At 36.6% G+C, this 27,946-nt stretch overlaps 1 protein-coding gene across 2 annotated transcripts; it reads right to left on the bottom strand.

Moving 5' to 3' along the window:
* Window positions 1-85: 85 nt before the first annotated feature.
* prox2 (prospero homeobox 2) lies at window positions 86-27,429 on the bottom strand. 2 transcript variants are annotated; one of them, XM_039741044.1, is made up of 6 exons: window positions 27,339-27,429; window positions 24,830-24,950; window positions 20,057-21,684; window positions 11,500-11,607; window positions 9,803-9,997; window positions 86-382 (listed from the first exon to the last, which is right to left on the bottom strand). In XM_039741044.1, exons 3-6 carry the CDS (start codon window positions 21,581-21,583, stop codon window positions 215-217), a joined length of 1,998 nt encoding a protein of 665 aa, XP_039596978.1. In that variant the 5' UTR covers window positions 21,584-21,684; window positions 24,830-24,950; window positions 27,339-27,429; the 3' UTR covers window positions 86-214. The 2 variants fall into 2 exon arrangements, with proteins under 2 accessions (XP_039596978.1, XP_039596977.1); XM_039741043.1 differs by lacking the exon at window positions 24,830-24,950 and having other exon boundaries at window positions 27,339-27,403.
* Between the last annotated feature and the right edge of the window lie 517 nt (window positions 27,430-27,946).

Raw genomic sequence — 27,946 nt, 5'->3', positions numbered from 1 at the left:
ACCAGGGTCTCCTAACTGCGAGGCAGCAATGCTACCACTGCGCCACCAATCATTTCATAAATGAATGACAAATATGCATTAATAATTCAGGAACAATCTACATGTGCAATTTTATTTCCTTGTGTTTATTGTACTAGTATTATACTAATTTTGTGACAGATAAAATAAAGTTAAACTACATATTATAGTTTTAACCGTAATTAGAATACAATTACTAGATGAAGTTTGAAGATTTAAACTGGTCGGGGACCTCACTGTCCAGTTTGCAAATTACTTTGTAGATGGCTTTCTTCCATGATGGGTCACAGTCCTTTGCCATTGAAATTGCATTAAAGAATTCCTGTAAGGTGATTTCTGCAACTTCAAGAAACCTCTCTGGGACCTACCAGTAAAACAAAGAAATACAATAATATAAAGTTAAATTTGCATTAAACCTGTAGTTACATTTAAGATGCAAACCTCAGCACCACTGATGACGATAAAAAATAATTTACTGTAATTAAGGTTGTATTTTGCATGTCCTTCCTTTGATAAAAGGGACATCTGAAGCTTCTAATGTAGATTTGAAAAAGATACGCCAGGGTGCCACATTATGTCAGTTATGGATCTGTTGATTGATATTTAGGTGACTCCAGATCATCCCTGCTGCAATGGAGGATGTACCTGTGGTCAAAATGATGATTATTACAGTAGTAGTGTGATGAGTTTTTTTTTTAAATAAGTACGTCTCATATAAAATTTATAACTTTTACTGTTTTTAATGAGATGCTGTCAGACATTTAAAGAACATTGCTGCTTACGTCAGAAGTTTAACCCACAGGTACAACCTATATTCAACCATCTGGAGACAGGGGACAGGTTTTAAGAATTTACAGTTTTGTGAACACCCAGCCATACAGAATTACTTTCATGTCCAACTATTATACCTGGATTATAAATCTGATCATCACTCATAAGCAACCATAGCAATGTTAAAATTAAGCACACGTCTTCAGCTAACAAACTCCTCAGGCACTGAATTGCATTAAGTTTGTATGAGAAGATTATAGTACTGGTATGATCATGGTGTTTAACATGGTATCATATTAATGTCCTGCAGCCAATGAGTGGGCAATGTTGAGGTTTTTTTTTTAAATTAAAAGCAAGTAATTACAATCAAATCAAACTTAACAAAACCATAATTCAACACCCATCCAAAAGAAAGAGAGGACATCCAGCCAACAAAGCAAATCTTTAAAGCACTAAGGGAGGAAGAGTATCCTTTTCCCTGATATAGAAGATTATTCTAAAATGTTATTGATAAAGTCCTGCCTTGCTTTAAAAAACGCTTGAACAGATCCTCTTGAGTGAGAGGTTCAGATAAGGGTGGTTAGGGATGGAAAATAGTAGTATCAGGAAAATGCATTAAATAGAGGAATTATCAGCTGAACTACATGAAAAGCAGATCTGTTCTGGACATACTGAATCAGTGATAGCTTGCTTTGATTCACATTGCTTCAATGAAGACGAACCATTTATGCTTTAAATTTGAAATACTTTTATTCACATATAATGCTAAGTTAATAATAATGAGCTATGTGCAGACCAAAACCAGCAAAAACAACATGAGGTGACACAGTTGTGTTTTTTCATTACTGTATACTGAATTCAGAAAACTGCAGTGTTGTGAAAAAGTATAGAATTTAGTCAGCATTGTTCCATAACTTTAACATAATACTATTTTTGCCAGTATCTCTCTGATGAGGAAGTCATGACAGAAGCCTGCATATGTGTAGGTGATCATTTGTGTCTCCTTGTGACTTTTATAAATATTGACTACTTTCTTCATCTTTGTAATGTGACTGATCATAAAGCCATGGATCCTTACAGATGCCTTTGTAACTGTTTCAAGATGAATGGACAGATTTTTATGTTTTTAATAATAGCTCAATTGAATACAGACTCTATTCTGTATGTATAAAGTGATTTTGAAGAAAAACATAACAAAGCACATGCTGTGTGAGAAATATCTGCTTGCAGTGTCATATACTGTATTTACTGGACTAGAGGCTCACATGTGTCTTCAGATCAACAACACATTAATTAGGGGCTTTCCAAATTGAAGACCTTGTGTTCAGCTTAATTTATATCAGCAAAAGTTTGGCATAACTCAGTACAGTTGAATCTCCACATCAACATTGCAGGGTGAACAATCTAATTTGTGTATCCAGACAGAAAGTAAAATAAGGAAACTTTTGTGTAGATTAATTTATTTATTAATTTATGACTATTGTGAAAGAGTTGAATTTAAAGGAGGCCATATTTGGTGTTATGTGCATTCCTGTTTACTATCAAGGAAAATTGCATGTTAAAGTGATTCAAGTCATATAATTCATGAACTTGCAGATTAAGTTATTATCTGGTAGTAATTGTGCTTCATGAAATGACACAGTAACTTCAAAACCTGTATATCCATATATCCTCCATGCCTGCTCATCCCAGCAAGCAGTGGGCACAAGGCAGCAATAATCCCTGGACTGGGGGACCAGACCATTGCATTGCAAACATAGAATCAATTTAACAAGCCTGTGTGCCTTTGGACTCTATGAGAAAACTGGAGCATTTGGATGAATTCCATGCGAACACACAGGAGAATATGCAAATTCCATGCAGAGAGCACTAGAGACATGAATCCACTGCGCCAACATGCTTGACCAGAGACTGTATATTCAAGATCATTAACATATGCCATGCATCATCCATTCACCAAACCTGCCTGTTCAGAGCAGAGTTGTGTGACAGCTGGAGCCCATCCCAGCAGGCAGCAGAATGCTTTAAAACTACTGCACTTTTACAAAAGTAATATAGTGTGTCAGATTAATCTTGTTACTTTTTATTTGTATTTAAACTTCCTAATAAAAGTGATAATGATTTATTGTAATACTTTACTGCATAGCCTGTGCTCACAAATGTCTGGTGCTATGGTTCTTTTTATTACATTTTGTTAATCTAAACTGACCTCATTGTACAGTAGTTGATGAACTCACAATACGTATATGTTTATGAATATCCTAGTGAAAAACTGGAGCTGTAAATATTGCTGCTTTCAATAAACTGAAAACAGAGATTTGTAGCTCTAATAATTTCTGTAAAGCCATGAAAGGTCTTTAATCCAAAGTAAACTTAGGAAAATCCATTGACTTCTCAAATGTAACATTTCAAACAATATTTAGTTTTATCCAGGATTCTGTTTTAACTTGTATTCTAAACAGGTGCATTAAATCCATTTCCCTCTTTTAAGCTTAGCTATTAATTTTTGACATTTCTCATTATCTGTGCTAGAAAATTTATTTTTTTTCTTCAGAGAATACAGTGCATCCGGAAAGTATTCACAGCGCATCACTTTTTCCACATTTTGTTATGTTACAGCCTTATTCCAAAATGGATTCAATTAATTTTTTTCCTCAGAATTCTACACACAACACCCCATAATGACAACGTGAAAAAAGTTTACTTGAGGTCTTTGCAAGTCTATTAAAAATAAAAAAAACTGAGAAATCACATGTACATAAGTATTCACAGCCTTTGCTCAATACTTTGTCGATGCACCTTTGGCAGCAATTACAGCCTCAAGTCTTTTTGAATGTGATGCCACAAGCTTGGCACACCTATCCTTCGCCAGTTTCGCCCATTCCTCTTTGCAGCACCTCTCAAGCTCCATCAGGTTGGATAGGAAGCGTCGGTGCACAGCCATTTTAAGATCTCTCCAGAGATGTTCAATCGGATTCAAGTCTGGGCTCTGGCTGGGCCACTCAAGGACATTCACAGAGTTTTCCTGAAGCCACTCCTTTGATATCTTGGCTGTGTGCTTAGGGTCGTTGTCCTGCTGAAAGATGAACCGTCGCCCCAGTCTGAGGTCAAGAGCGCTCTGGAGCAGGTTTTCATCCAGGATGTCTCTGTACATTGCTGCAGTCATTTTTCCCTTTATCCTGACTAGTGTCCCAGTTCCTGCCGCTGCAAAACATCTCCACAGCATGATGCTGCCACCACCATGCTTCACTGTAGTGATGGTATTGGCCTGGTGATGAGCGGTGCCTGGTTTCCTCCAAACGTGATGCCTGGCATTCACACCAAAGAATTAAATCTTTGTCTCATCAGACCAGATAATTTTGTTTCTCATAGTCTGAGAGTCCTTCAGGTGCCTTTTTGCAAACTCCAGGCGGGCTCCCATGTGCCTTTTACTAAGGAGTGGCTTCCGTCTGGCCACTCTACCATACAGGCCTCATAGGAGGATTGCTGCAGAGATGGTTGTCCTTCTGGAAGTTTTTCCTCTCTCCACAGAGGACCTCTGGAGCTCTGACAGAGTGACCATAGGGTTCTTGGTCACCTCCCTGACTAAGGCCCTTCTCCCCCGATCACTCTGTTTAGATGGCCGGCCAGCTCTAGGAAGAGTCCTGGTGGTTTCAAACTTCTTCCACTTACGGATGATGGAGGCCACTATGCTCATTGGGACCTTCAAAGCAGCAGAAATTTCTTCTGTAACCTTCCCCAGATTTGTGCCTCGAGACAATTCTGTCTCGGAGGTCTACAGACAATTCCTTTGACTTCATGCTTGGTTTGTGCTCTGACATGAACTGTCAACTGTGGGACCTTCTATAGACAGGTGTGTGCCTTTCCAAATCAAGTCCAATCAATTGAATTTACCACAGGTGGACTCCAGTGAAGCTGCAGAAACATCTCAAGGATGATCAGGGAAACAGGATGCACCTGAGCTCAATTGTGAGCTTCATGGCAAAGGCTGTGAATACTTATGTAAATGTGATTTCTCCGTTTTTTTATTTTTAATAAATTTGCAAAAACATCAAGTAAACTTTTTTCACGTTGTCATTATGGGGTGTTGTGTGTAGAATTCTGAGGAAAAAAATGAATTTAATCCATTTTGGAATAAGGCTGTAACATAACAAAATGTGGAAAAAGTGATGCGTTGTGAATACTTTCCGGATGCACTGCAAATGTTAACATTTTAATGTATTTTCTTTCTAATCTAGTAAAAGAAACTAAGTTCTTTCTAAATTATAACTATTAGTAGGTCGTAAACTGCAAAAAGACTAAATGGCTTAAGTGCTTATTTTGTTACTGCAAATGTGAATTTTCTGACATATTATCAAAACCTGATATGTCCCAACATGGAAAACTGCCTGACCAATCCACCTGTATGAGCTTGTTGGACATCCCATTCCAAAACCATGGACGTTAATACGGAATTGCCCAATTTGGCTAGAATAGCCTCCACTCTTCTGTGAGAATTTGTGCTCATTCAGTCAAAAGAGCATTTATGGGGTCAAGTATTGATTTTAGGATGAGATGACCTGACTTTCAACTTGTGCTCCAGTTCATCCAAATGGTGTTCAATAGGGTTGTGGTCCACTTGAGTATGAATCAGGCTTTATGCACGGGGCATAATCATCCTGGTAAAAAGAGCCTTCCTCTATGTTGTTGCCATAAACCCGGAAGCACTACAATTGTCTAAAATGTCTTTGTATACTATAGCATTAAGTATTTCACTGAAACGAAGGGGACCAGCCCAAAGCTGAAAAACAAACCAGAGCACCCACCAAACCCAGATTCATCCATCAAAACGCCAGGTAGTGAAGCATGATTCATCACTCCAAAGAACATGTTTCCACTGCTCCAGCATCCAACGGAAGTGAACGTTGCACCTCTGTAACTAACTCTTGGCTTTATGCATGGTGATCTTAGTTAGACATGTGTGTAGCTGCTCAGCCATGGAAACTTAATAATAATAAGGTTTGTTTTAACATACCTTGCGCCTTCACTGAACACATGGGTTCCATTTACATGTGAGTCACATAAGCAAAATGTAGGTCTGGGCGCAAATGAGTGCGCTGTAATTAAAATATCATTTTTTCTATATTTCAATTCAATCAGAGTGCTATTGAAAATTATTCCGAGTGCCGAAGGTTGCCGACCCCAGCTTTAAATTATCGTGCTGCAAAACACTGAGTAAATTTGATCATGAGTTATAGACATAGAGAATGACCTGTCCAGAAAATATTACTGGACATAATACAGTATCTCTGTTAATAAACAGTTACATAAATGCTGTCATTTCTATCAATTATATCCTTAATGAAATAACATTAAAATAAGTTAACTGTTTGTCTTTTAAATATAACTGGCAAATTTAACAGTAAAGTGATGATATTTTAGTCAGGCTTTTGATAAAGAAAAAAATAATCCAGGAAAGGAAAAACTTAGTTTTTATCTGGATGCATCCTGGATGTGTTAATAGTTGTTTTTATTACTAATTTGAATGTAATAAAGAGCATAACTGATTATTTGAATTTTTGATCAAAGTACTATAAACTACGGAGTAATAAATTACCTGCCTTGTCTAGACTTTGAGGGATTCTGTAACACTGTATGTTAATATAGTTGTTGATTGATTGATTGATTCCTTTACTAATTTGAAACTTGTTAATTCCTAAGACTGTCTTTAGGTAACAATTATTTTTAATATATAATTTATACTGTGCATCACTGTAAACCATTAACAAAATATTTTGCCCTCATTGTAGTTGATATCTTAACATTTTGCTCAGTTATGTCATTTTAACAATGCCTATCTGATGTAATCACTTCTAGAAAAGCAATAAATGTAATGAAGCCAGAATAATACATTTCCCCAAGAGAAGAATGTCTTAGTTCTTAAGTAAAGAAAACTTCATTTGCAGTTTCCCACCAGACCATTCCTTTTACCTCCGAGTTCTATAAATCTTTCTCTACATTCCACGTCAGTGTTGATCTGTGCCTCTTCAGGCATGCCTCTTTGATTAATCCCAAGTTGTTTTAGTGGGATTCTGTGGCTTCCTCTTCCCACAGTTTTATAATAAAGCCATTCTAAAGTTTACATAATGGGCTTAAAGGCAAGCCCACTGGCAGGTGCAATATTCCATGAGTGTCATCTTAAGGGCACATGAATACGTGACAGTTTGGGGGATCTGTTTTATACCAATCTACAAAATGATTTCCATTTGTACGTTCAGCTGAGGATGCTCAACATGTAGAAATATGATTATAAATTGGCTATAAAGGAGAGAACTTCTCATTTTCAAAATGGGACATGAAGATTTGAAAATCATCTTTTACAGTAGTTTTTGAACATAAAATCCTTCTTTAATCAAAACTAAATCATTACTTATTAAAAGAGGAATTATAGTAAAAAATGGTAAGTTGCATGCAATAGAAGCAAGCAAGAATGGATTTCTTTGCTTCCAAGATGCAGTGTCACATCCTTTTGCAGCTATGATATCAATCAGATGTCACCTACATTAACCGTTTATAGCAATCAGACGTCACCTACATTAGCCATTTTGTCTTTTTCACAAAACTGTTAGTTACTCCCAATTTGCTGGTTGTCATGTGTGAACAGCTCACTTCTGGGTTGTGTCTGGTTTTGACACTACCTCTTTTGTCTTGCATCTCCTATTTCAAACTTCACAATTTTTGTCATGATAAAAATTCTGAATGGTGTTTTTGGACTAAAGGATTAAACACCCCTTTAAGTGGCCTCATCCACCTCCTTCGCTCTCTCCAAGATTTTTTTTTAGGTATTAAGAGCCTATATTAATTCAGTTTTTTTAGTAGGTAAATAATTGTCTTAGTTCTTACCATATTTCCTTGTTGTTTTTAATGTAAAATTTGTTTACATCCATTTAACTGTTGACTTGCTACCCATAACATTGCTGCTGCCACTTGCTTGGGGGGTATTGTACCTAATGTAACAAGGCCAATCTGAAGTGAGACCATTATAAAATGAGCACTTGGAATACAAACCCTGACTGGAACTGAAATGAAATGAGCTCTGCCTTGGCTTGATGGACTAAAATATATACAAGCACCTCAAAAACTAATATATGTAGATAGCTATAAATAAAAAAAAAATGCACCAGAAATGTCATGCTATACCAAAATCTGATTCTGGCAATGGAGCAGGGAACCACTGTTGTCCACATTAGCAATGACACTGACCAGCTACTGCAGTTGCAATAAATTTCTTTTACCATGACCAGTTTACTTTGGTAGCGCCAACCCAAACAGGCTTGCATACTACAATTTTCTAAATATTATCTTAATAAAGAATTATGTTTCTAATTTTCAAAGCTTTTTTTATTACTTTCTCAAATACGGAATTCCTAAAAGAAAAAATTACACAGTATCCTAGCAGCCAATATGCAAAACATAAAACCTTACATTTAATGTCTTAAGTACTCGCAGAAAAGCATGTGCATGAGTTGTCGAGGGTTACATTTCCAACAAACAGTCCTTTAACTTTATCTGCATACGCTATAGGCCTTCGCTGCAAGGATTACCGGCAGTAAAGAGCAGAGTGTCACATTTTATGTTATTCTTATAAAATATAGTGTACCCTGTTTCAGTTGGATACGTGTTCCTTAATAAAAGTGTAAAATTAAAATCCCAAAAATTGGGCTGAGAAAGTTTTAAGTAAAACGACCTGACATTTATCTTTGGTAAATTTCAAGAATTGATGTTCACATTTGGGTTTTTAATTTGAAAGTCCTGAGAGAAGTGTGCAGAAATTAGTTGATAAAAAATGCTACTTAAATTGATTATTTTATTCTTCACATTAACAAATGAAGTAATAGTTCATTGGGAATTCCAGAATTGTTTAATTTTTTAACTTGTAAATCTTGCTCAGTCAAGGTGCCTCCCTTACTTTTTACTTTTTGGCTGAATTTGCATTTGCATGAAATGGTACACTGCAGGCTTAATTTGGAAACAAAGCAAGTCGACTTTGAACTGAGCACACACTAACTGTAAAGCTGACATTTGTGTGTATTAGAATACTGTACAAACAGTTTATTGCACAATGTTACAACTGCTATAAACAAGAGTCAGATGTGATTTCTTTATGAAGTACAACTTGCTGCTTGCATGCATATGTCCTCTAGCCTGTCTTATTTTTTTTTAAATGACATTTGGATTTTGGTTTTGTCAAGGATCTTTTTGATCAGGGCTGAATACTTACATTTTACATATGTGGTTAATTATATTTTAAAGATAAACCTTGGGAAATGAAAAAATATCCTGCCATGTTAGTGTGTGCCTTTTTAAATGTTAGTGGAATTGTTTAATATATGATTAAAAAGTAATACATTTTCTTGAGAGTATTACTTGACACACAGAAGGATGAGGTGTCAGATTCCAATCACAAGACTAGCAGCTACATAATGTTGCTGAGATTTGAAAAGCTATGCTTGTTTTTCCTCGCCTCCTTATTTTTAAGTCTGAATAACTGAAGTAGTCCACTTCACTCCTTAGTATTTCAGTTGACTGCCTATGGACACTAAAGCTAACAACTCAAACTCCTTCTATTTAAAGATAGAGTGGGTGTGCTGCATATCAATTGAGCGCACATTGTGGCAAAGCAGCGTTGGCCTACAGTGCAGCATTTTGATAAGGGAAAATTATTCAGTTACTTTCATTTACTGTTACTCTTACTTGAACTAGAAAAGGATTTATTGTCGATTATTTTTTCAATCATGTACTTGATTTTTCAATAATCAAGTTTCTAAAACTGCTGTTGTCTTAAGTTCTGCTCGCACAAGAAACAATTAGAGACAAGAGTCAGTGCGCATCCCTGCATTTACTCGAAAACATTTATAAGGGAGGTACTTTCTAGGTAGTGAATGCGATGCTTCATTGCATTTAGATGCTTCATACCATTCAGTGCAAACAATTATTTATATAATCATAGAAGGATTTTGTAAACTTATCATACCTGAAAATCGTTGGCTTTGTTGTAATGCATGTTGAGTGCTCGGAACAGCTCTGAATCCCGGGTTACCACCAGGTCCTTCCTGTTGTTTATGCCATCCATAATAGCTTGTCGAGCAAATTTTTCCATTTGAATGTAGTAAAACTCACGAAAATTACTGAACCATTTAATCAGCTGAGAGGTGATGCAACGATTGAACTTTTAAGGGAAAACAGAGAGGAAGCGACAAGTTAAATCATTTCATTGCCTGTATTGTAAGGACTTTGAACATAGGAACTACAAATGTAAGTTAAATGTGTTATACCTGTAGAGATGCTGTTTTGAAAAGTATTCAAGAAACTGATTTCACAGATTCGAGGAATACTCGACCCAAAACTTTTTTTTATGTTACAATTTCATGCAAAATGGAGAGAAGAAAGTTCGATATAATAGAAGCCAATAGTCACTTCACAATGACAAACAATGTGAAAAACGTGTTGCATAACCCAATCGTATGCTCAAAATGTGCAAAACATATACTTTCTTGCTTATATCGTTAAGTAGACACTTGTGCGAAAAATCAGTGCACATCACTAAACGAAGACCAAACCATCATGGGATGGATTTTTGAATTGAAGACAGGACCAGTTCATGCCTTGAGGCTTTTGTTTGCTCTTTATAATGTGTGCTGATTTTTCCAGAAGCATTTAGTGAACAGTATTTTGGCAAAAAAATGCATGTGCTTTGCACGTGCAAATATCAGTTATACAGTCGTATAGGTTATGCAACACGAGTAACGTGACTCCTTCCCAAAACTCCCAGAATTATTTCACATCGTTTATTGTTGTACAGAATTCGTCACTGTTGGCTTTGATTATTTATAAAAAAAATTAGCCATCACAGCAAATTTCATGGGGTAAGTAACACAAAAAATATTTTTGGGGTAAATAACACAAAAAATATTTTTGGGTGAAGTATTCCTTTAAACTAGAAGACGCAGAGGATGTCATAGTAAATAAGTCACCTTCTTGGAAGTTTATTACTGCAAGTAAATGAACATCATTTCCTATTTTAAGCCTCTATTTTTCATAGCAGGAAAAAAATCCCTAAACTTATTTTGCAACACTGTAAAAAAAATTAGCAAATGTGGAATTCTAAACGACAAAGAGAACATTTTTTTTATCTAATACAGTGATATGTCTATAAAAAGTACAAATGAAGCAACCAGCACTAACTACTTCATATCAAGTGACTCTGCTTAACAATATTAGATTTAATTTGGGAAAACAGTTAGGATGGACTGGAGTTTTATAAATTTCTGAAATAGCCTCTGAATTTCATGATTATCCACTATAACCTGTAATCATACATATCGCCAAATATCTTGGATATATTTGAGTACAGTGCATTTACTGACCATGCAGAAGCAGCTGTTAATAATGGAAGAAGCTGAACATTTATCATAATAATTACTTATTGTGAATCTGCTGAAGAGTCATTCAGTAGTTCTTATCTTGTCAAGATTAAAACATGGGTACTTGGCAGTCAGCATTTTTGAGCTAATTCTCTTTCATTGTAATAGGTCTTCTCTGTTTTGACGATTTATATAACATAAGTACTATGGTGGCGTTGGGTGTTTACAAAACCCAAAATCAATGCCAGGCTTCACAAAATTCAATTATGAAAATAAAAGCAAGTTAGATTTTTTTTTTTTTTTTTACCTTGACATCTGGGAAAAATGTTTTCAGAACATTAGAGCTGGGATACCGAGTGTAGAAGAACATTAACTTTGCTTTCTTCAGGTGGTTTGGTGTTAGACCTTCCTGAATGTTTGAAAGTTAAGGACTGGAAAATTGCTGGATGAATATATTGTTTAAATAATGCACATGATACAGAGAAGGAGTAAAACAAGAAATCTTCTGTCATTTATACTTTATCAGAAACTTGTAAAATGCTGCTGTCATAATGTAATTGTTCTTATGAATCACTTAGATGTTTAAGATAGACAATAGGAGCCACCAATGAATATAATTAATTCTGTTAAAATTGGGAATATGTAGTCCAACATTCACAGTTAATTGCATTATTCTAAGACATGGTTGACTGATCTGCAAGACGGATAATGTTGTCCTGAAATAAAATCAGTGGCTGATGTTGGCAAACTGTGCTTTAATAAATTACATTGGGGAATTGATCCAGAGACCACATAATTCAATCTAAAATATGGCTAAAGAATATGATATTTTTCCACAGAATCTAAAAAAAAAGTGCTTTGTTAAACTGTGAATGAGGAATTTCAGAAAATAGCCCCACATTTATTTGCAGGATGAAACAGTAAGCTTAAAATTCTTTGTTACATTGGCTTTGAGTGCTGTGGTCTTTGCGTAAGCTAAAGGACCTGGCTATTAAAAACAGCACTTATCACTTTTATGTAATTAGATGTCTTTGGTATCCAGTCTGTAAAAATCTGCTGTAAATACTCCAACTTAACAAAGCTTCCCATTCCCTGCATTTTGAGAGTCTTACGGCTGTTGTGCATTTCAGGATTTGTGTATTATTACTGTACGGTCTTGTTTTGTATCATTAAATTAGTATTGTTGATTTCCTGATTAATGCTTCACTCTCTTTCTGTACATTTCTGTCTGAGCCTGCCTACCAGGGACATGCACTTTACTAGTGCTGCTATTTTTTAACATTTTTTGTTTTATTTTTTTTGTAATGGTGAATATTATGGTTCACATTTCAATTTAAAAAGTTCATGCTTGTTTATTAAATCTCAGAATATATGTGAATTTCCCCTTGGGATTAATAAAGTATCCTATCTATCTATCTATCTATCTATCTATCTATCTATCTATCTATCATATAGTACCTCATAATCTATCTATCTATCTATCTTTCTTTCTTTCTTTCTTTCTTTGAGAAGTTGGGTGGGTTTGGTTCTATTTCTTGTTAAATTTCATCCCATGGCTTTCCAGTAGTGTCAGTAACTTTTTTTTTCTTGGTTATTATACATCAGGACTAACTCACTAGTAATTTTCCATGACCAAATTTAAATTGTGTGTTTCTGCAAATGGCACAATATGCAATATACCTTTACTTTCAGTATGTGTATCATACTTCATTTCAGTTTTATCATATTTTCAGTATGTTTTACCTTTGTTATTTCCTGACAGTCACACTGTAAAGTGACTGTATTTCTATTTAATTTAGTAAATTTTTGCACCATGTTAAGTGCTCAAGCATCTTATGGTCTCTTCACAGCTCTTTTGGAGATTGCTTTTCCTTGCCTTTTTTGCACTCAGTGAAATTTAAGTAGCAAAGCAATGGTATTGCTAAGGAGCTTGGTGGCTCAGAAGGTGGCTTTGCTGCATCACATAACTTTAAACCACAGTTCCTGGCTGGGATACTTCTAATGTGGAGTTTGCCTTTTCCTCCCAGTGTTTATGTAAGTTACTATTTCTGTCCCCCATCCACTCCCCCCATGTTTAACATTTTGAACTGTTACATGGCTGCAGACAGTAAGGCATACTATAGGCTTGGTTCTTTGCTGTGTTTGCGCCTGCCATTTGCCTGATTCAGCCAGTTTAATCTTTACTTCACTTTATCCTAAACTGAACAACCACATCCAGTAAGATGTGTGTATTTATGTATTATCAAAAGATAACTTGTGTAAATGTTTAGATTGATGTTTTGTATATATTTGTGTATGCTTACCCACCATATTTGACTGACTAAAGGTGACAAAAATGTCATAAAACAGCACAAGTTGAACATGTCATAGATTTCAGTTAAATGAAAGTGCCCCATCTGGCTAATGCAGTCATAGGTTCATAATTCTCGCTTAAGTGGCCCGATACTTCATTGCTTGTATGCTGCATAGGCAGTAAATAAGTATCATTTTTGTAGCTGAAATGAAACTTTACAATTATTGCAAAGACAAGGTACAAATTAGCAAGGAGCAGAAGAGATTTTAAAAAATGCCTAACGTAATGTTTTGCAGACAGCCAGAACATGTTGTATGTGTTTTTTCTGTTTACTTAATATGTAAATAGCTGTCTTTTAATTAGCCTCAGTTATTGTTTGTGAAGAGGAGCATGTGACAGCTGCTAAAAGAGCCCTTTTTAATATAAATCATCCGCTGATAGACTGCTTTCATGGTCTAATTCCTGTCCATGGACTTGTCTGTTTTATCATAAACAGGCAACACTGGTAATGAAAGCAGTATTTTCTTTACATGCGGAAATCATTTTTATATAAGACTAACAGCAAGGGAAACAAAATAAAATAAGTAATTTTGGTGGAGGTGGTGGTGATATATATTTTTTTTCTTTTTTCTAAAATTTAATGAGACTTCAGGAAATCTGGCTTCCTTAAAACAGATTAGAATATTATTTTATAAGATTTGTAAAACTGTGTTTAAGTAAATGCGGGTAAAATACAGGAGATCAATGTGAGTCAAGTGTGGTTCACCTCTGTCTTTGGGAACTTGCCATGCTTACTTTGACAGAAACATAACCATGATGTTCCTGCGACAAGTTTAATGCCTTTCTATAGTTTTTATTGCCAATGTAATTGCTTATGCAAACAATTGTTTAGGTGGAATTACGTTATTGTGGTAATAACCTGCTTATGGATTACCTGATGATGCCAATTTATCTTGACATCTCCTGCTTCAGATTACCTTACCCTCTTTACTTTTGTCGATACGTTCATTAAATAAGAACATACCAGTATTATCTCCTCTCATCCTTGTAGCAAGGACATGTTTATGATAAAATGTTTTTTAAATAATTTGAACATATTTATTATATAGTGCTTGCCAATGTTCCTTTCTCATTAGCAATTGTTTTAAGAAAAACTGTCAGAAGCGGCTTAGTGCTTTTTAATGTTCCATGTGTTGTGCTTTTTATAATTGTCATTGGAATGCACATACACAATTACAGACTGAGAGTGTGTGTGTGTTACATTTATGTAAAACGCCTATCTAAATGAGACATGTATTGTCCAAAACTATTTTTATGAATATTAAATATTGTTCATATTATATGATTTTTTATTTATTTTTTATAATCCTATATAATTATTTTATATTGGCTGAGCGACTTGCCTGCCAGTTAAAAAAGCTAAAGCTGTCTCTGTGTTTTACAGTGCTATACAGTCGCTCTGGCATTGTGCTTTGGTCAAATGTTTTGGAGGCGCATGATCGAGGGCATTGAAATATTCATTGTGATACATGTCTTTGCCGCTTATAATTCTAAAAACCTATGCCAAGTACATCAGGGAACAGGCCAAGATGATAGCATAAGAAGATAAATAAAACATCAGTGAAATGAAGGTTAGCATAATGGAAGAACATTGTAATGTGGTACAGAACCAAAGTTTTGCATTTAAGCCTGGTGAGTGCACATGATGAGTTGAGCAAAATAAACTAATGTAAAAATAGTGGGAACGGAATCCACAGCAAAAAATCAATATAAATGTAGGGAAATTTCATATATGTTTACTAACTTAAATGGGTTCAGTAAGTGATTATAGTGTGTAAGCAGGTAAAAAAAACAGCTAAAACTTGGTAGAGTTTCAGAACAGAATTGGGCAACTACTCGTAATTATAATTCTGTGTGGGCATGGTAGAGCAAAGGCACTTTGAATTCATCTTTCACTGTAATTAGTGTTAACTACTTTTTCTTAAGACAAAATGTTCTTTATTGAAGGTTCTTCATGTTCTTAAGTCATAGATGACCACCGTGACTGCCGTTTTCTGTTTCAAGCTATAAATCCTTGAACTGTGTGTCTTTTACTTTGTACTTCCATTCTATTCTAATTTACTTACATATGTCAGTTGTCATTTGTTTTTCGGAAATTGATGTTATTCTAGCAGCTTCTTATGCAAGATGGGAAAGTAGCCTTACATGGGGCACCATTTTGCATGCACAGGCTTGGCCACTTTAAAACAGCCAAACAATCAAATATCTTTAGAATGTACAGTATGAGCAAAACTGCAGATCTGGAAGGAAAAAAGTAGAAATATATACACAGGCAGGATGTGCAAAGTCCACATAGACATTGCCTGAGAGAGTCTCTGAAGCTGTGAGGCAGCAGCACTAACCCCAGTGCCACCGTGCAGCTCCCATATGATTATAACTGAGCGCTCAGACTTGGGTAAGCAGACATTGAAATGAAATGGTTGAATAACTGGAGAGTTTGCATGTTCTCCCCGTGTCTGCGTGGGTTTCCTCCCACAGTCCAAAGACATGTAGGTTAGGTGCATTGGCGATTCTAACTTGTCCCTAGTGTGTGCTTGGTGTGTGTGTGTGTGTGTGCGTGCCCTGCAGTGGGGTGGCGCCCTGCCCAGGGTTTGTTTCCTGCCTTGCACCCTGTGTTGGCTGGGATTGGCTCCTGCAGACCCCCATGACCCTGTAGTTTGGATATAGCGGGTTGGATAATGGATGGATGAATAACTGGAATGATTTTACAACTTTCAGCAAACAGCTTTTCACTTGAACAATTCTCTATTTTTGAAAATATACCTTTTTTTTAATAATCTTTAAAAATAGGCAACAGTGCAAACAAACACAAGAGTTTCCTGTTTCATTTGCATAAAGTACTCTATTTGGAAACATTTAACAGAACAGAATTTTAATAAGTATGTAATGAGACCCAAACCATTTTCTGTGAATAAAAAAGACAAATCTTTTGTGAAGTTAAAAAAAAATGTTTTTCTTCCATCCATTCATTTTCAGAGTCTCTTTTTCTGATTACAAAGTCCATTTTGGTCAAAGCCAACAGCTGCTGCTTCGGCTCAACACAAACTAACCACGGACTGGCTACAAGGTCTTTGAAAGGCACATTTATTCATATAGCCGCACTCACTAATTCTGTCTGGACTATGAACATAATAATATAGAAATAAAGATATGTTAATTTAAAATACTGCGGCTAACACTGGCCACAAAGATTACAATTAAAATTTATGTTAATAAGAGGCCGTTTTAGTAATGAGCATTTAAAGTATGGAAAGTATGTGGCTTAATCATGTCAGCAGCATGAAGAGCTGATAATTAAAGATTCCAAGACAAAATAAATTAGAAAATGCATACTTCACAGAACGTTCAGGTGCGTTTGGGACTTTAACTGATTTGAAAGTTGGAGCATTTATTTTTTTTTGTTACATCATTGAAGTGTCAATTATCACATTTGTATTTATGTCATATTTTTGTAGCAGTGAATCATATTTAAAAATAACAGCAATATTAGAAGCCAATAACATGCAATGGTAGACTACATTACATGCTTTTTAACAGCACACTGCAGTAGCACATATTTAAAATGTAGGCCAAGAAGGCTTGTGTTGGCTAAGCAGCTTGCATAGACAGCAGATTACAATTCAGGGGATGTAAAAATGCCATTGACTAATTTGCTGCTATTAGTTAAGGGGGTCAGGGGGTCTGTGACTAACTGTACTTCAGATTTCTTCAAACATTACAGGTTTGGTTCTCTGCCATTAAATTGTAGTGTCAGAGAAAAACTGAATCATTATAATGTGCAGTTGTGAGTTTCGATTTTTTTGTATGTAAATGTTTGCATAATTCCCGTCCTCATACATTCATTTCTAGATAACTGACTTTTTGCTTTTTTTTATTTCACTATTAATAACTTTAAAGGATAATTTACCTCAAGCAGCAGCTGAAGGGAGGTGGTCTTCCAGTGGCTTTACAGCATTTGATTAACTTGTATTGGGGATCAGTTTTGTCATCAGAAGCAGGCAATGCATTTTGGTGGCAGATTTTGAAATTTTCAGAAATTTGTGCAGGTCACACTATTCAAGATAACTCAATGAAAACTGACCTTTCCCAGTAAATAAAGTTTCAACACAATCAGTCCATTGAGAGCTGATCTGTTTCACACAGACAGACATGTCAACCACAGTAGGGGCTTCTTATATACTGTATTATAAAAAAGAGCAGTGATTTGCTTTCATTACATCATGCTGTAGCAGTCAGTACCCCTTAATGAAGATTTTTAAATAACTGAATGTTTGCTAAATGACAGATAAAAATTAATGGAAGATAATGATTATAATTTTAAAAAGGTAATACAGCATTTGTAGTTTCTGCCACTGTTTTGATATATGGAAAATGCATGATGAAATGAATGTAGTTTAAAAGTCTAAATGAAAGTCTTCTGTGTTTTAGTAAAAGAATTTAGTATGGCAACCTTGATACCAAGTGCAAAAGAAAATGTAATAGTATGACTGGCATAACCAGTAAAGTTATTGGAAGGCCTCACAATTCACTGTTTGATGCACACTGTGCAGGAGGTCAGATCGATGTTTGTTTTTAATTTTTCACACACTCTGTGTATTGAGTTTGCAAGATTACCTTCTGAGAAATGCTACAAAAATTCAGAGGACCGCAAGCAACAGTATAATTAAGAGATTATTCCAAAGTGAATCTCTTAACTGAACTCTTAACAACTCTTACTCTGTCACTTGTATTTTATTTTCCAGTTTTATAGATGTAGCAGGCTACTTTGTTTTACTCCAGTGCACTTGATTAGTAATGAACTGTGCCATGTATTTAATGTAAACTTATATCTGTTACTGTGACAACAGCATGACTTTCTGTATTTATGAACAGTAAAGTTTTTCTGTGAAATAAAATAGTTTATTTTTTTAAAATACATTTGATTTTTGTATCAAATTTAATGAATAAGATACAGGTTCACTTACTGACTATTGTAATAATCACAAGGTGAGATATCTGCAATGAGGAAGAGGCAGGAGAAACCCCCCTGAAGCATCCTCACCACCTCCCAGCTCCATCCTCTCTGCACGTACTTTATTATTCATCACAAAGTGCTTTCAGCCAATTAATATCTAACACTACACTCTTCCTAATACTGTGTGATGAGAGCTGCTGTTTTTGGTGTTGTCTTATCAAAGATAAACACAGATAGGCCCTAAAGCATTGATCATGACCAAAGTGCATACGCCTCTGAATTTTGTTTTTGTAAGATATGGTTTGACTATTGTGTTGTCTGGCTCCTTTACTGTTAAAGCAAAGCTAGATAGAAAATAAATACTCTGAAAGCCTTTGAAATGCACCTCTTTTCTAAACAATTTCTTATCAAAGCTCTGAATTCCTTTTTTCACTTGTCTTTTTCCAGACTTAAAGTCATTACGTGTTCAGATTAAAGAAGACGCTGTAATTTTCTTTGGGGTGCCTGAGATCAAAGTGAAAGGTCTCCTTGATGTTGGCGCTCCTGCAACTCTAAAAGCTCTACTGAGGCAAGCAGCTTTCACTATGTAGCAAAAAGAAGGTAAGGAAATTACTATTGTATTTGTCAGTTTACATCTGTCTTCAAAGATGATATTTACCAACAATTTCAAATTGGCTGAAAGAAACCATATTATTGTACAACTCGGCAATTAGCCGAATGCAAAGTATGCCTTTTTCCTCAATGTAAACATGAGCTTTGCATACAGGGATTTAATTTAGAAAAGTAACATTTGAGCATTGTAGCCTGCTGTGGTTAATATGACTTTGTATATAATAAGGATAAGCACTTTAACTGTTCCTGCTTAGTTTTTAAATGGTGTGGTGTGTGATTTCACTTACTAAAAGATTTTGTGGAAATGTAACATGTGTAAATATTATATGAACAAAATGTATTTTGTTGTCTGCAGTTTCAGAAGATGATATAGTTGATCAGCTAATTAGAAGGCACCTTGCCCTCTCGCCCCTAGCCTATCCTGGACATTGTCTTAAAAGCACCTGGATGATGATAGGTGAGTACCGTATGAGTCAAACAACCTCTTTGCACTTCATTTTGGGATGTTTTCTGTTTATTGAACAATAGGAAATTATACACTTTATTTCCCCATGAAGTCAGGAGGACTGTATTTCTCCATACTGCAGTGTTTATTGCATGATAGAACAGCTTTGTGCTTCTGCTTGTTTTGTATAAAATTAGATATTTTTTCCAGTATATTTCCTGCTCTTTTATATTGTTGCCGTTATTGTGTGGTGTTTGAATCTGTTTTTAACTTTTAATATGTAATTAAAAAGATGTTTCTACAACTCTGCTCCATGCCTGTTTTGATTTGTTCCACTTTTGCCCAAAGATCCCTGAAGAATGCTAACACTAAGTGTGACCTCCTGAAGCCAGATTTAAATAAGACATGTGACATATTCCAACTAAAGTATTAAATACTGTACCTTCCCATCCAATAACTAATGCAATATATGTTTACAGAAATTAATTTGTAAAGGATATATTCAGTGACATATAAGGACTGCGATCTGCCAGGCTTTGAGGGTCTGCACATTCCATTTTCACATGAGGAAGACACATGCTCCCGGCTGGGACTTGACTTAGTGTTTTTTCATGTAACTGGTGAGCCAAGTGAGTTGAGGTGACTTTTGACTTCACCTTCATAGCTTCCCAAGGAAAATCTGCTGACTGTGGTGGAGACCTCTCCACGCTTGGGGAGATGCACTGAAGGCTTGAAAAATTCCTGTGAGGACCATACTTAAGAATATGTTCAAGAATCTGATTTTCGTGTACGACAGGGCTGTAGTTCATGGGAAGGGCAGTTTGAGGAAGGTAATGTTTTTTTGGAATCGGATTCATTGGTCTAGCCTCTTGGCTCACAGGAGTCTTTCGCACAACGAGAGATAGTGCTTCATTCTGGTCTTCGTTAGCTGATGTTTCGGAATTGTTGTAACAGTCGTGATATCGAACTTTAAAAGCTTCTTCGGTGTTCAGTTGGGTTTGAGGGCAAGGTGTTTCCGTGTTGTTTTCAGTTGAAGATGTGCTACTAGTTGTGTAGTCTTGGATATCAAGCATTTGAGATAATTGTCTAAAAAAGGTACTTGAGAAACTTTTTAAGACTGAATCCACACTCTCATTCACTGCTCTTGACAGCTCATATTTCAGGACTTCTGATATACTGTTTGCCTCATCCAACACTGAAGGATCACCACTGCTAGCCTGAAAATTAACCGTCTGTGGAATCTGTAATTTGTTTGTTTTGTCCTCATAGTCACAGTTCACCGCGGAGCTGAATGTTTCAGTAAGGACCTTGCACCTTTTATCACCAGCATTTTCTGTGGAGACACCACCTTCTGGCTCATTAAAATCGGAGTCCCTGAAGTCATAAACTTGGAAGAATTTTTCCTGCAGTTGTCGTAACAGTCTCTGCATGGATTGTAGCTGTTCTTTTAACTTTTGGCATTCATCCTCTTTTTTGTTCCATTTCTTAGGTGCAGAACTCTCATATGAGTTATATTGATGTTGTGGAAGTCTCTGTTTCCTCTTGTTCTCTCTGTAACTTTCTCTAACCTCTATAAATGGGTCAGTCCTTCCTCCTTCACCAGGACACTGCTCATTTGGAGAAACAGCCATTCCTCTGATAATGTTCTCAACTCTAGCTCTTTTAGCTTGGTGGTTCTCATTTATCGGCCTCTCACCCTCACTACTGGAGAGGTGGCTTTCAGGGGAAAGTGGTTCCATCGTGCTTTCTCTGGAAGAACTGCTGCTTCTGTCTTCTACACCACAGTCTGCAGTGGTGGAACTTGGAAGAGCACTGGCAGAAAGGTAGAAAAAGTTATCATCTGCAAGCCTTTTATTATGTATAGATTTTTGCAGTAGCTGTGAAATGATGGAACTCTTTGGATAGGCACCCAAAGAGTCTTCAAACAGGTTTCTTCGAAGGCAAGGGTAAAGCATTTTATTTTCATCACCTTCTAGGTAGCAATCGGTGGAGCTATGCATGCTGGTTTCTGAAATACTCTTATTCATTATGAGAATAATCACATATGCAGCTTGTCCTTCAGCATCACAAGGTATGCTAATGTACCAGCACAAATGTAGTCAAGAACTTGTTGAATCTTGAAAAAGAGCTGTAACAAAACATATTAAAGGGAAAAATAAACTGTAATTTGGCAAGAAATTAAAGCGATTACAGATTATTGAATAGATTAAAATGAACATTAACACATAAACTTTTTAAAGCTCTACTATGGAGTATGCAAAATGTTTTCTAATTTCTTTTTGATGGAAAGAAACTTCCTTTTGTAATGATCAATTCTGATAGTGTTTTAGTGAGACTTGTCTGAGAGTGGCTGGGTTTCAACATTTCTGCCATCTTCTAAAGTAAGAGCAGGAAACCCTCGGTCTGCAGTCTTGGTCTTCCTGCAGGCTTTAATTTTGAATTATGTTTTTGAAAATCCGAAGTCAGTTTCTGCTGTTAATTGAACTGTTGTCTCATTTAATTGAATATGTTAGTCATGCGTTCATTCTTACAACATCAGTAGTCCCCATCAGTGTACATTTTAGAGGATCAACAAGTGGTATGGCCCAGAAAATTGGAGTACTCCTAAATTTGTCCTTTTTCTAACTCATGTAGTTAAACAGATCTGAAAATAATTTTTTTTTTTTGTATTTACAGAAAAGTAAATCCCACAGTATTAGTAATTTCTGATTAAACAAGCTGGCTCAGTTAACAGCAGAAGTTTACCTATTATGAAGAATCTGTTTTAAAATAAAGCCCCCTAGTCTCTGTGCCACTCCTGGACGAGCTGTGCCCAATATTGACCTAAGGTATGACCATGGTATTTATCTGTGAGTTTGAAAATAACATCTGGCATCATCAGTTGCAGTGATGCTGGTCTTAGGTATTAGTTCTGTGTTTGATACACTTTTATATTTGCCTTAAAAATAATGCCATTACATAACTGAAAGACACAAAAAATGTTTTAAAGCTCTCTATGCCATTTCTTCACCCAACCCTGATTAAAAAGTGGTCATGGATGACACATGCAGGTAATGTTTTCTCGCACATTAACATTATGTCTTCGGGTGACTCTGAAGAAAATCCAAACAAGTGAACCTGACACAGAAGTCATTCCAGCCAGAAATCAAAGCATGGCACCAGCTCTTTTGGGCAGCACCCCAATCCACAGCCCCACAGCAGAAATCCCTCACTGGTTTATAAAAATAACTGGCCGATACATTTTTAAAAGTTACATGCACTTAATCTTTTCTTCTGCCTTTATTGATTTTTGTTTTAAATGTAATCAGATAATAATATCAGGTGCATAGCAGCATTTACATCTCATTACCAAGATGATTTTAACTTGAGAGAACAATATAAAATGGTTGCCTATAATAAAAATGTCTTGCTCTTATTTAACCAAGCAAATCATTTGAAAGCAGGTTCTGTGCCAGTTCAGTGATCAGGATGCATGGGTTCAGTCTCCGCTTAGACCCTTGATTAGTGACTGGGAGGTAATACAGGAATTTGTTAGTGGTGGTTTATACTGTAAGTGGGAAAGAATCCTGTCAAACGTACAAATTAACTTTGTGTAGCAGCCTCCTCAGTGTTGTCTGAAGTGGTCACCTTAGTATACTCGGTAAATCTCACTTGTTTGCCTTGCTCTCTGCCTGTGAAGGTTGGTTGTTTCCAGTTGTGCTATTTACGGCACATGCATAGAAAGTGCAGGTTCTGCTTTCAAAAGCTTAAGTCCTACATGAAACGAAGAGATCTGAGGTCCTAAAAAAATGTATGTGATACAGCGCTTCTTTTATCTCCTGTCTTAAAAGTTCACATGCATGATGGTGTAAGCCTAATTAAAATGCCATTTTAATTAGCCTACAATGAGAGGCATACTTTCCACTAGTCAGAGCACATTGATTGATTGAGGGGGAAAAAATACTGAAGTTTGTGTATATGTAATTAGTAAATATTAATGTTTATTTTTAGCACCTGCATAGTCCAAAAGAGGATCACAGGGCTTGGAGTCTTTCCTGGCAGTATTGAGTGCAAGGCAGGAACCAACTCTGGATGAAACATCAGGCCATTGCATGCCATGCTGTACCCAGTCACTCATACCTGACCAGTTTTAAGTAATCCATCAACCTACCCATCAAGTGTCTGGGATGTAACGGAATGCATGCAGAACACGGTAGAACATTACAATTCCACACAGACAGTGACCAGCCAAGATTTGAACTCAGGGAATCTGGGTCAGGGAAGCAGCAGCACTATACACTGTGCTACCCAGCCAACTCCATTTGTAGGCATTAAGCTCCAAATGAGCAGGATCCTGTGAAATGTTCATTTCTCCTCATTTTTAATCATGAATGCCCTGTTAAAATCAAAATGCATACATTTTGATTTTCATCATTAGAATGTCCAGATGATTTCAGATAAGAATTTCCCCATTGCTTTAAAATGCTGAAACAAATCTTTCATTTCCAGCCCCCATCATTTTAGTAAAGTTCACATTTTAAATAAACTTTTTTTTTTTTTTCCTCCTTGTAGCCCAAAAAAAGAATGTGACTATATACTCTTAAAAATAACGGTTCTAAAATGGCACTGTACTGGGCTTTTGTGGTTCCTCATAGAGCCATTGTTTGACCGAAAAAAAAATTCTGGGAAGGGTTCTTTGGGCTTTGAAAAGCTTCCTAAAACCAGAAATCTTTAACGTATAGCAGGCAACCAGCAGGGTCAGGACAGGCCAAGATAACCTGAACTTAGCCCGAGTTACTGTGGGCAGCAACAGACCCTTTAAAATCATTGGTACTTCATAAAACATATCTTTTCATGGTGCTGGTTATGGATATAAATTAATAAAAGAGTCTTTCTGGAACCTTCCTGTGGATAATTCCTCAGGGTACCAAAAACAAGGCCCCTTTGGTATCATTCTGAAGAACCACTTGTAAACTTTTATTAGTAAGAGAACAGCTCAAAATTGCATTACGTCTAACGGGTTTGCTACCATTATGGTGTAGTTATTAATTATGAAAGCAAACATACGTTTGTCTTATGTCACGTTTTATTTAGTACAATAGCAGGAAAGTTTGCCCTTCTTATGCACATGCATAATCAATTTTAAGTTTCCTTTTAATCTACAGTTCCAATAAACAGCATCATGGTCGAAAGTATTTTTGAATCCATTTGATGAAGAAATGACAAAGCAAATTGCTGAAGTTTACTTCTTTGCCGAATTAGTTTCTGATCACGAGGTAATGCTGCATACTTACATAAATGAGTACGTAATAGCTGTGGAAGCGATGAAAAATAATGCATGAAGCAGCTTTTTGATAATGGCCTTCCGACATGTTTTATGGCTTCTTCAGATCCATCGAATGCCATCGAAATTCCCTATAAAGACAAACTGCCTCGTGTTATTTTTTAAAATGTAGTTTGTGTACGTTTTAAAATGTTTATAGTAAATGAAATTTGAAATATCTTTGTAATGAATGTACATGTTTTCAAACCTAAGTGCAATAAAAGCCGGATTCTCCTCACAAAATCTAACAAGCCGATAGAAGTAAGCGTGCGCCGTTTTCAGGTCCGCGCTGCGTCTTTACAAGTACTCTCTTAAAAATAACGGTCTTTAATGGCACTTCACCGAGATGCGCCACTGCTTGACAAAGAGCCATTTCATTCTGTGAAGGGTTCTTCCCCCATATAAAATCGGGTTCTTTGGGCTTTGAAAATATTCCTAATATTTGTATAAATCGGGAAACTAGGCTTATAGCAGGATACGGACTGATCGAAATCGCCTGAAATTGCAAGCAGAAAGAGGTTCTTTAAAATTCTTTTAAAATCACGAACCCATTGGTATTTCCAGCATCTGTTATCTAGTCGTGTGCATTTGTGGAACATCAGATCTAAATAAATAAAGGTATAGTTTCTGGAACCTTCATGTTCATTCTTTTGGGGACCAAAACTGGTTCCAGTATGACATCACTCTGAAGAATCATTTGGGCACCTATATTTCTTAAAAGTGAACGAGCAGTGTGCCACCCGAGCCTTTACTGATCTTTTTTTTTTTTTTTTTAATTGGAGTCAACGAGATGTGCTCTGTTTATTTGAAAAGGACGATTTCACCAGTTGTGTTGCCAGTGTTTCCATTATAAGAAATGTTAAAGAAAACCATCAAGAATTCTGGGCGATGGGTCAGACGTGTTCCCCTTAACTTTCTGAGAAGAGTTTAAAATGTATCATAATGAAACAGTCAACAGTGTCCCTGGCAGCAATACAACAAATATAACAGAAGACGCGGATGGACGTTTGAATTTAAATTTATTTTTCGAATTAGCTGCCAACTGTGTTTTATGACCAAGAGTGCAGTTTTGTGCATCTTCTTCTCGTTGTCATCATGGGAATGCCACGCTACCTGGTTAACAGGTGAAGATAAACAGTCAAGGCATGTGTTGAGTGTGCCCGCCCCGCCATGCAGCACTGCCATCGATCGGGCGGGCGTGTGGCAAACTTTATCAGGAAAAGCAAAACCTCCGTAATTACAAAGTTTAAAAAAAAGGCCCTCACATGCCCATTTACTCTAACACGTCGACACACTCGAAACAAGTGAAGCGTTTTACAGTCGCATTATGTGACCGAGAGAAAAGACTCCTGTACTGTCCATGGTGTCACCCGCAGACGGTTCGACCCAAGTGTGCGGTGTATTCCGTTATTGAGTGAAAGTTCTGATTCATAGTCTTGTTACAAGCTATATACTCTTACTGCTGTTTTTACAAAGATACCAAGTTAAATTGATTTGGAAATGTGAGAAGGCACCAATTGTGTCGACTGTTGAAGTTCACTTTCGAAACGTTTCGACATTCTTGAAACAGGCGGACTGATTATTGGAGAGTCAGTCCCAACCTCTGACAATTAACAGACCTTCACACACAAAGTGGAATCACTTGTGTTGCTGAAAGGCGCTATATACATGTGTATTGGCTAACATTTTTTCAAATGTCTAGTTATTTTACCATTTGGCAAGTAACGTCTTTATAGTAAAAATGTTCCTGTTTAGGTAAATATTTCAAGACCGAATAATTTAGAAAACTGAAAGGTAAAGTGGTGATTTCCCTTTGCCCGTGACACTCTCCTGGAAAATAAACTGTATATAAAATATGCTTATAATATGTTTCATTGTGAATAAAAAATCTCACAATATAATTACAATGAGTGCCCCGCCGGAGCAGTGCAGTTTAAAGACGGATGTGTTAAATTCTGTGAAAATCAGTCCGTCCATCTTAGTCTGCGTGTCAGGGCAGCTGAAGCCGTCCCAAATAACCGGACTCGAGTGTTAAGCAGTCACTTGATGTCGGTGGCCAGCGAGTGCGAATGCGCGATGACGGACTGGCGTCCCGTCCATATGCGGCTGTACCACAGGCGTCATCTGGCTGGCTGTCTCCAAAATTCTATTAAACGTCTTCATATGTATAAATAGCTGTGGAGACCTACAGAGTCGCTAGGCGCGTAAAAAGCGCAGCTGCAAACGCAAAGTTAACCCGACGCCGTGGCATCGCTTTTATAAAACTGCGGTTTAAAGGGCAAAACTATTCCTTTGTTTTAGACGACTCATTTTCAGTGCAATATAAACGCAGTTAAAGGGGAAACCTCTAGGTATAAATGTGCTCCGGTACTTAGGATATTAAGTTCAATCACTGTCTTTAAATTTGTTAACTTTGTTACAAAATTCATTGAAGCAAGTATTTGGCATCGAAAAAGCCAAAAATGATCCTGGAGTCCTACCTTACTGCCGGAGCCCCCGTGATCCTCGCGATCCTCGCGACAAAGTAAACTTGCAGCTGCTCGCCGAAAGGACTGTGAGAGAGCGAGCGAGCGCGCGCGCTAATTTATTAAGCAGATACGCTCGGGAGCGTTCTGATGTCACCGGTGCCATAAAAGGAAAGAGGCGCGCGCCCCGGACGTCAGCACACCGCGTTTGTAAGGCCGCATAAAGTGAAAGCAGATCGAACTTCTAAAAGCTGATCTGAGACTTTGAGTGAGTGATGTACATTGACGTGACGGAGTGAGCATCGTGCAAATGGGGTTTACGGAGACTCTGCGAACACTTCCTACTTTGCAACCCCTGCATTTACGTTTACATTCACTTATTTTGCTGACGCCTTTAAGAAAGGAGACTTACAACATTTGACATAGCATTGGTCACATTTCTTTTGTTTTCCCAATTGAAGCATAGGCAGGTGAATGTGACTTGCATGTGGTTCAACACACAGAAAAGTTAACCTAATGAGGAAATGTAAGTTAATTTAAAATGATCGCGTTTGCTTACTCCTGACGTCACGAACTAAATGCACATACTCTTGGTTTTGCAGTTTTTTAACAATACAGTATAC

This window comes from Polypterus senegalus, chromosome 18, assembly GCF_016835505.1.
Source record: "Polypterus senegalus isolate Bchr_013 chromosome 18, ASM1683550v1, whole genome shotgun sequence".
NCBI lineage: Eukaryota > Metazoa > Chordata > Cladistia > Polypteriformes > Polypteridae > Polypterus > Polypterus senegalus.
The sequence above is the reverse complement of the archived record's forward strand: the minus strand, read 5'-3'. Positions and strand labels throughout refer to the sequence as shown.

Bases quoted from the DNA above. Each gene is read 5' to 3' on its own strand.
- prox2 (XM_039741044.1), bottom strand. From the start codon at position 21,583: ATGAATAAGAGTATTTCAGAAACCAGCATGCATAGCTCCACCGATTGC. The intron at 9,998-11,499 runs GTAAAAAAAAAA...TTCCCTTAAAAG, and splicing joins CATTTTTCCCAGATGTCAAG to TTCAATCGTTGCATCACCTC. The intron at 383-9,802 runs GTATGATAAGTT...TTTTACTGGTAG, and splicing joins ACAAAGCCAACGATTTTCAG to GTCCCAGAGAGGTTTCTTGA.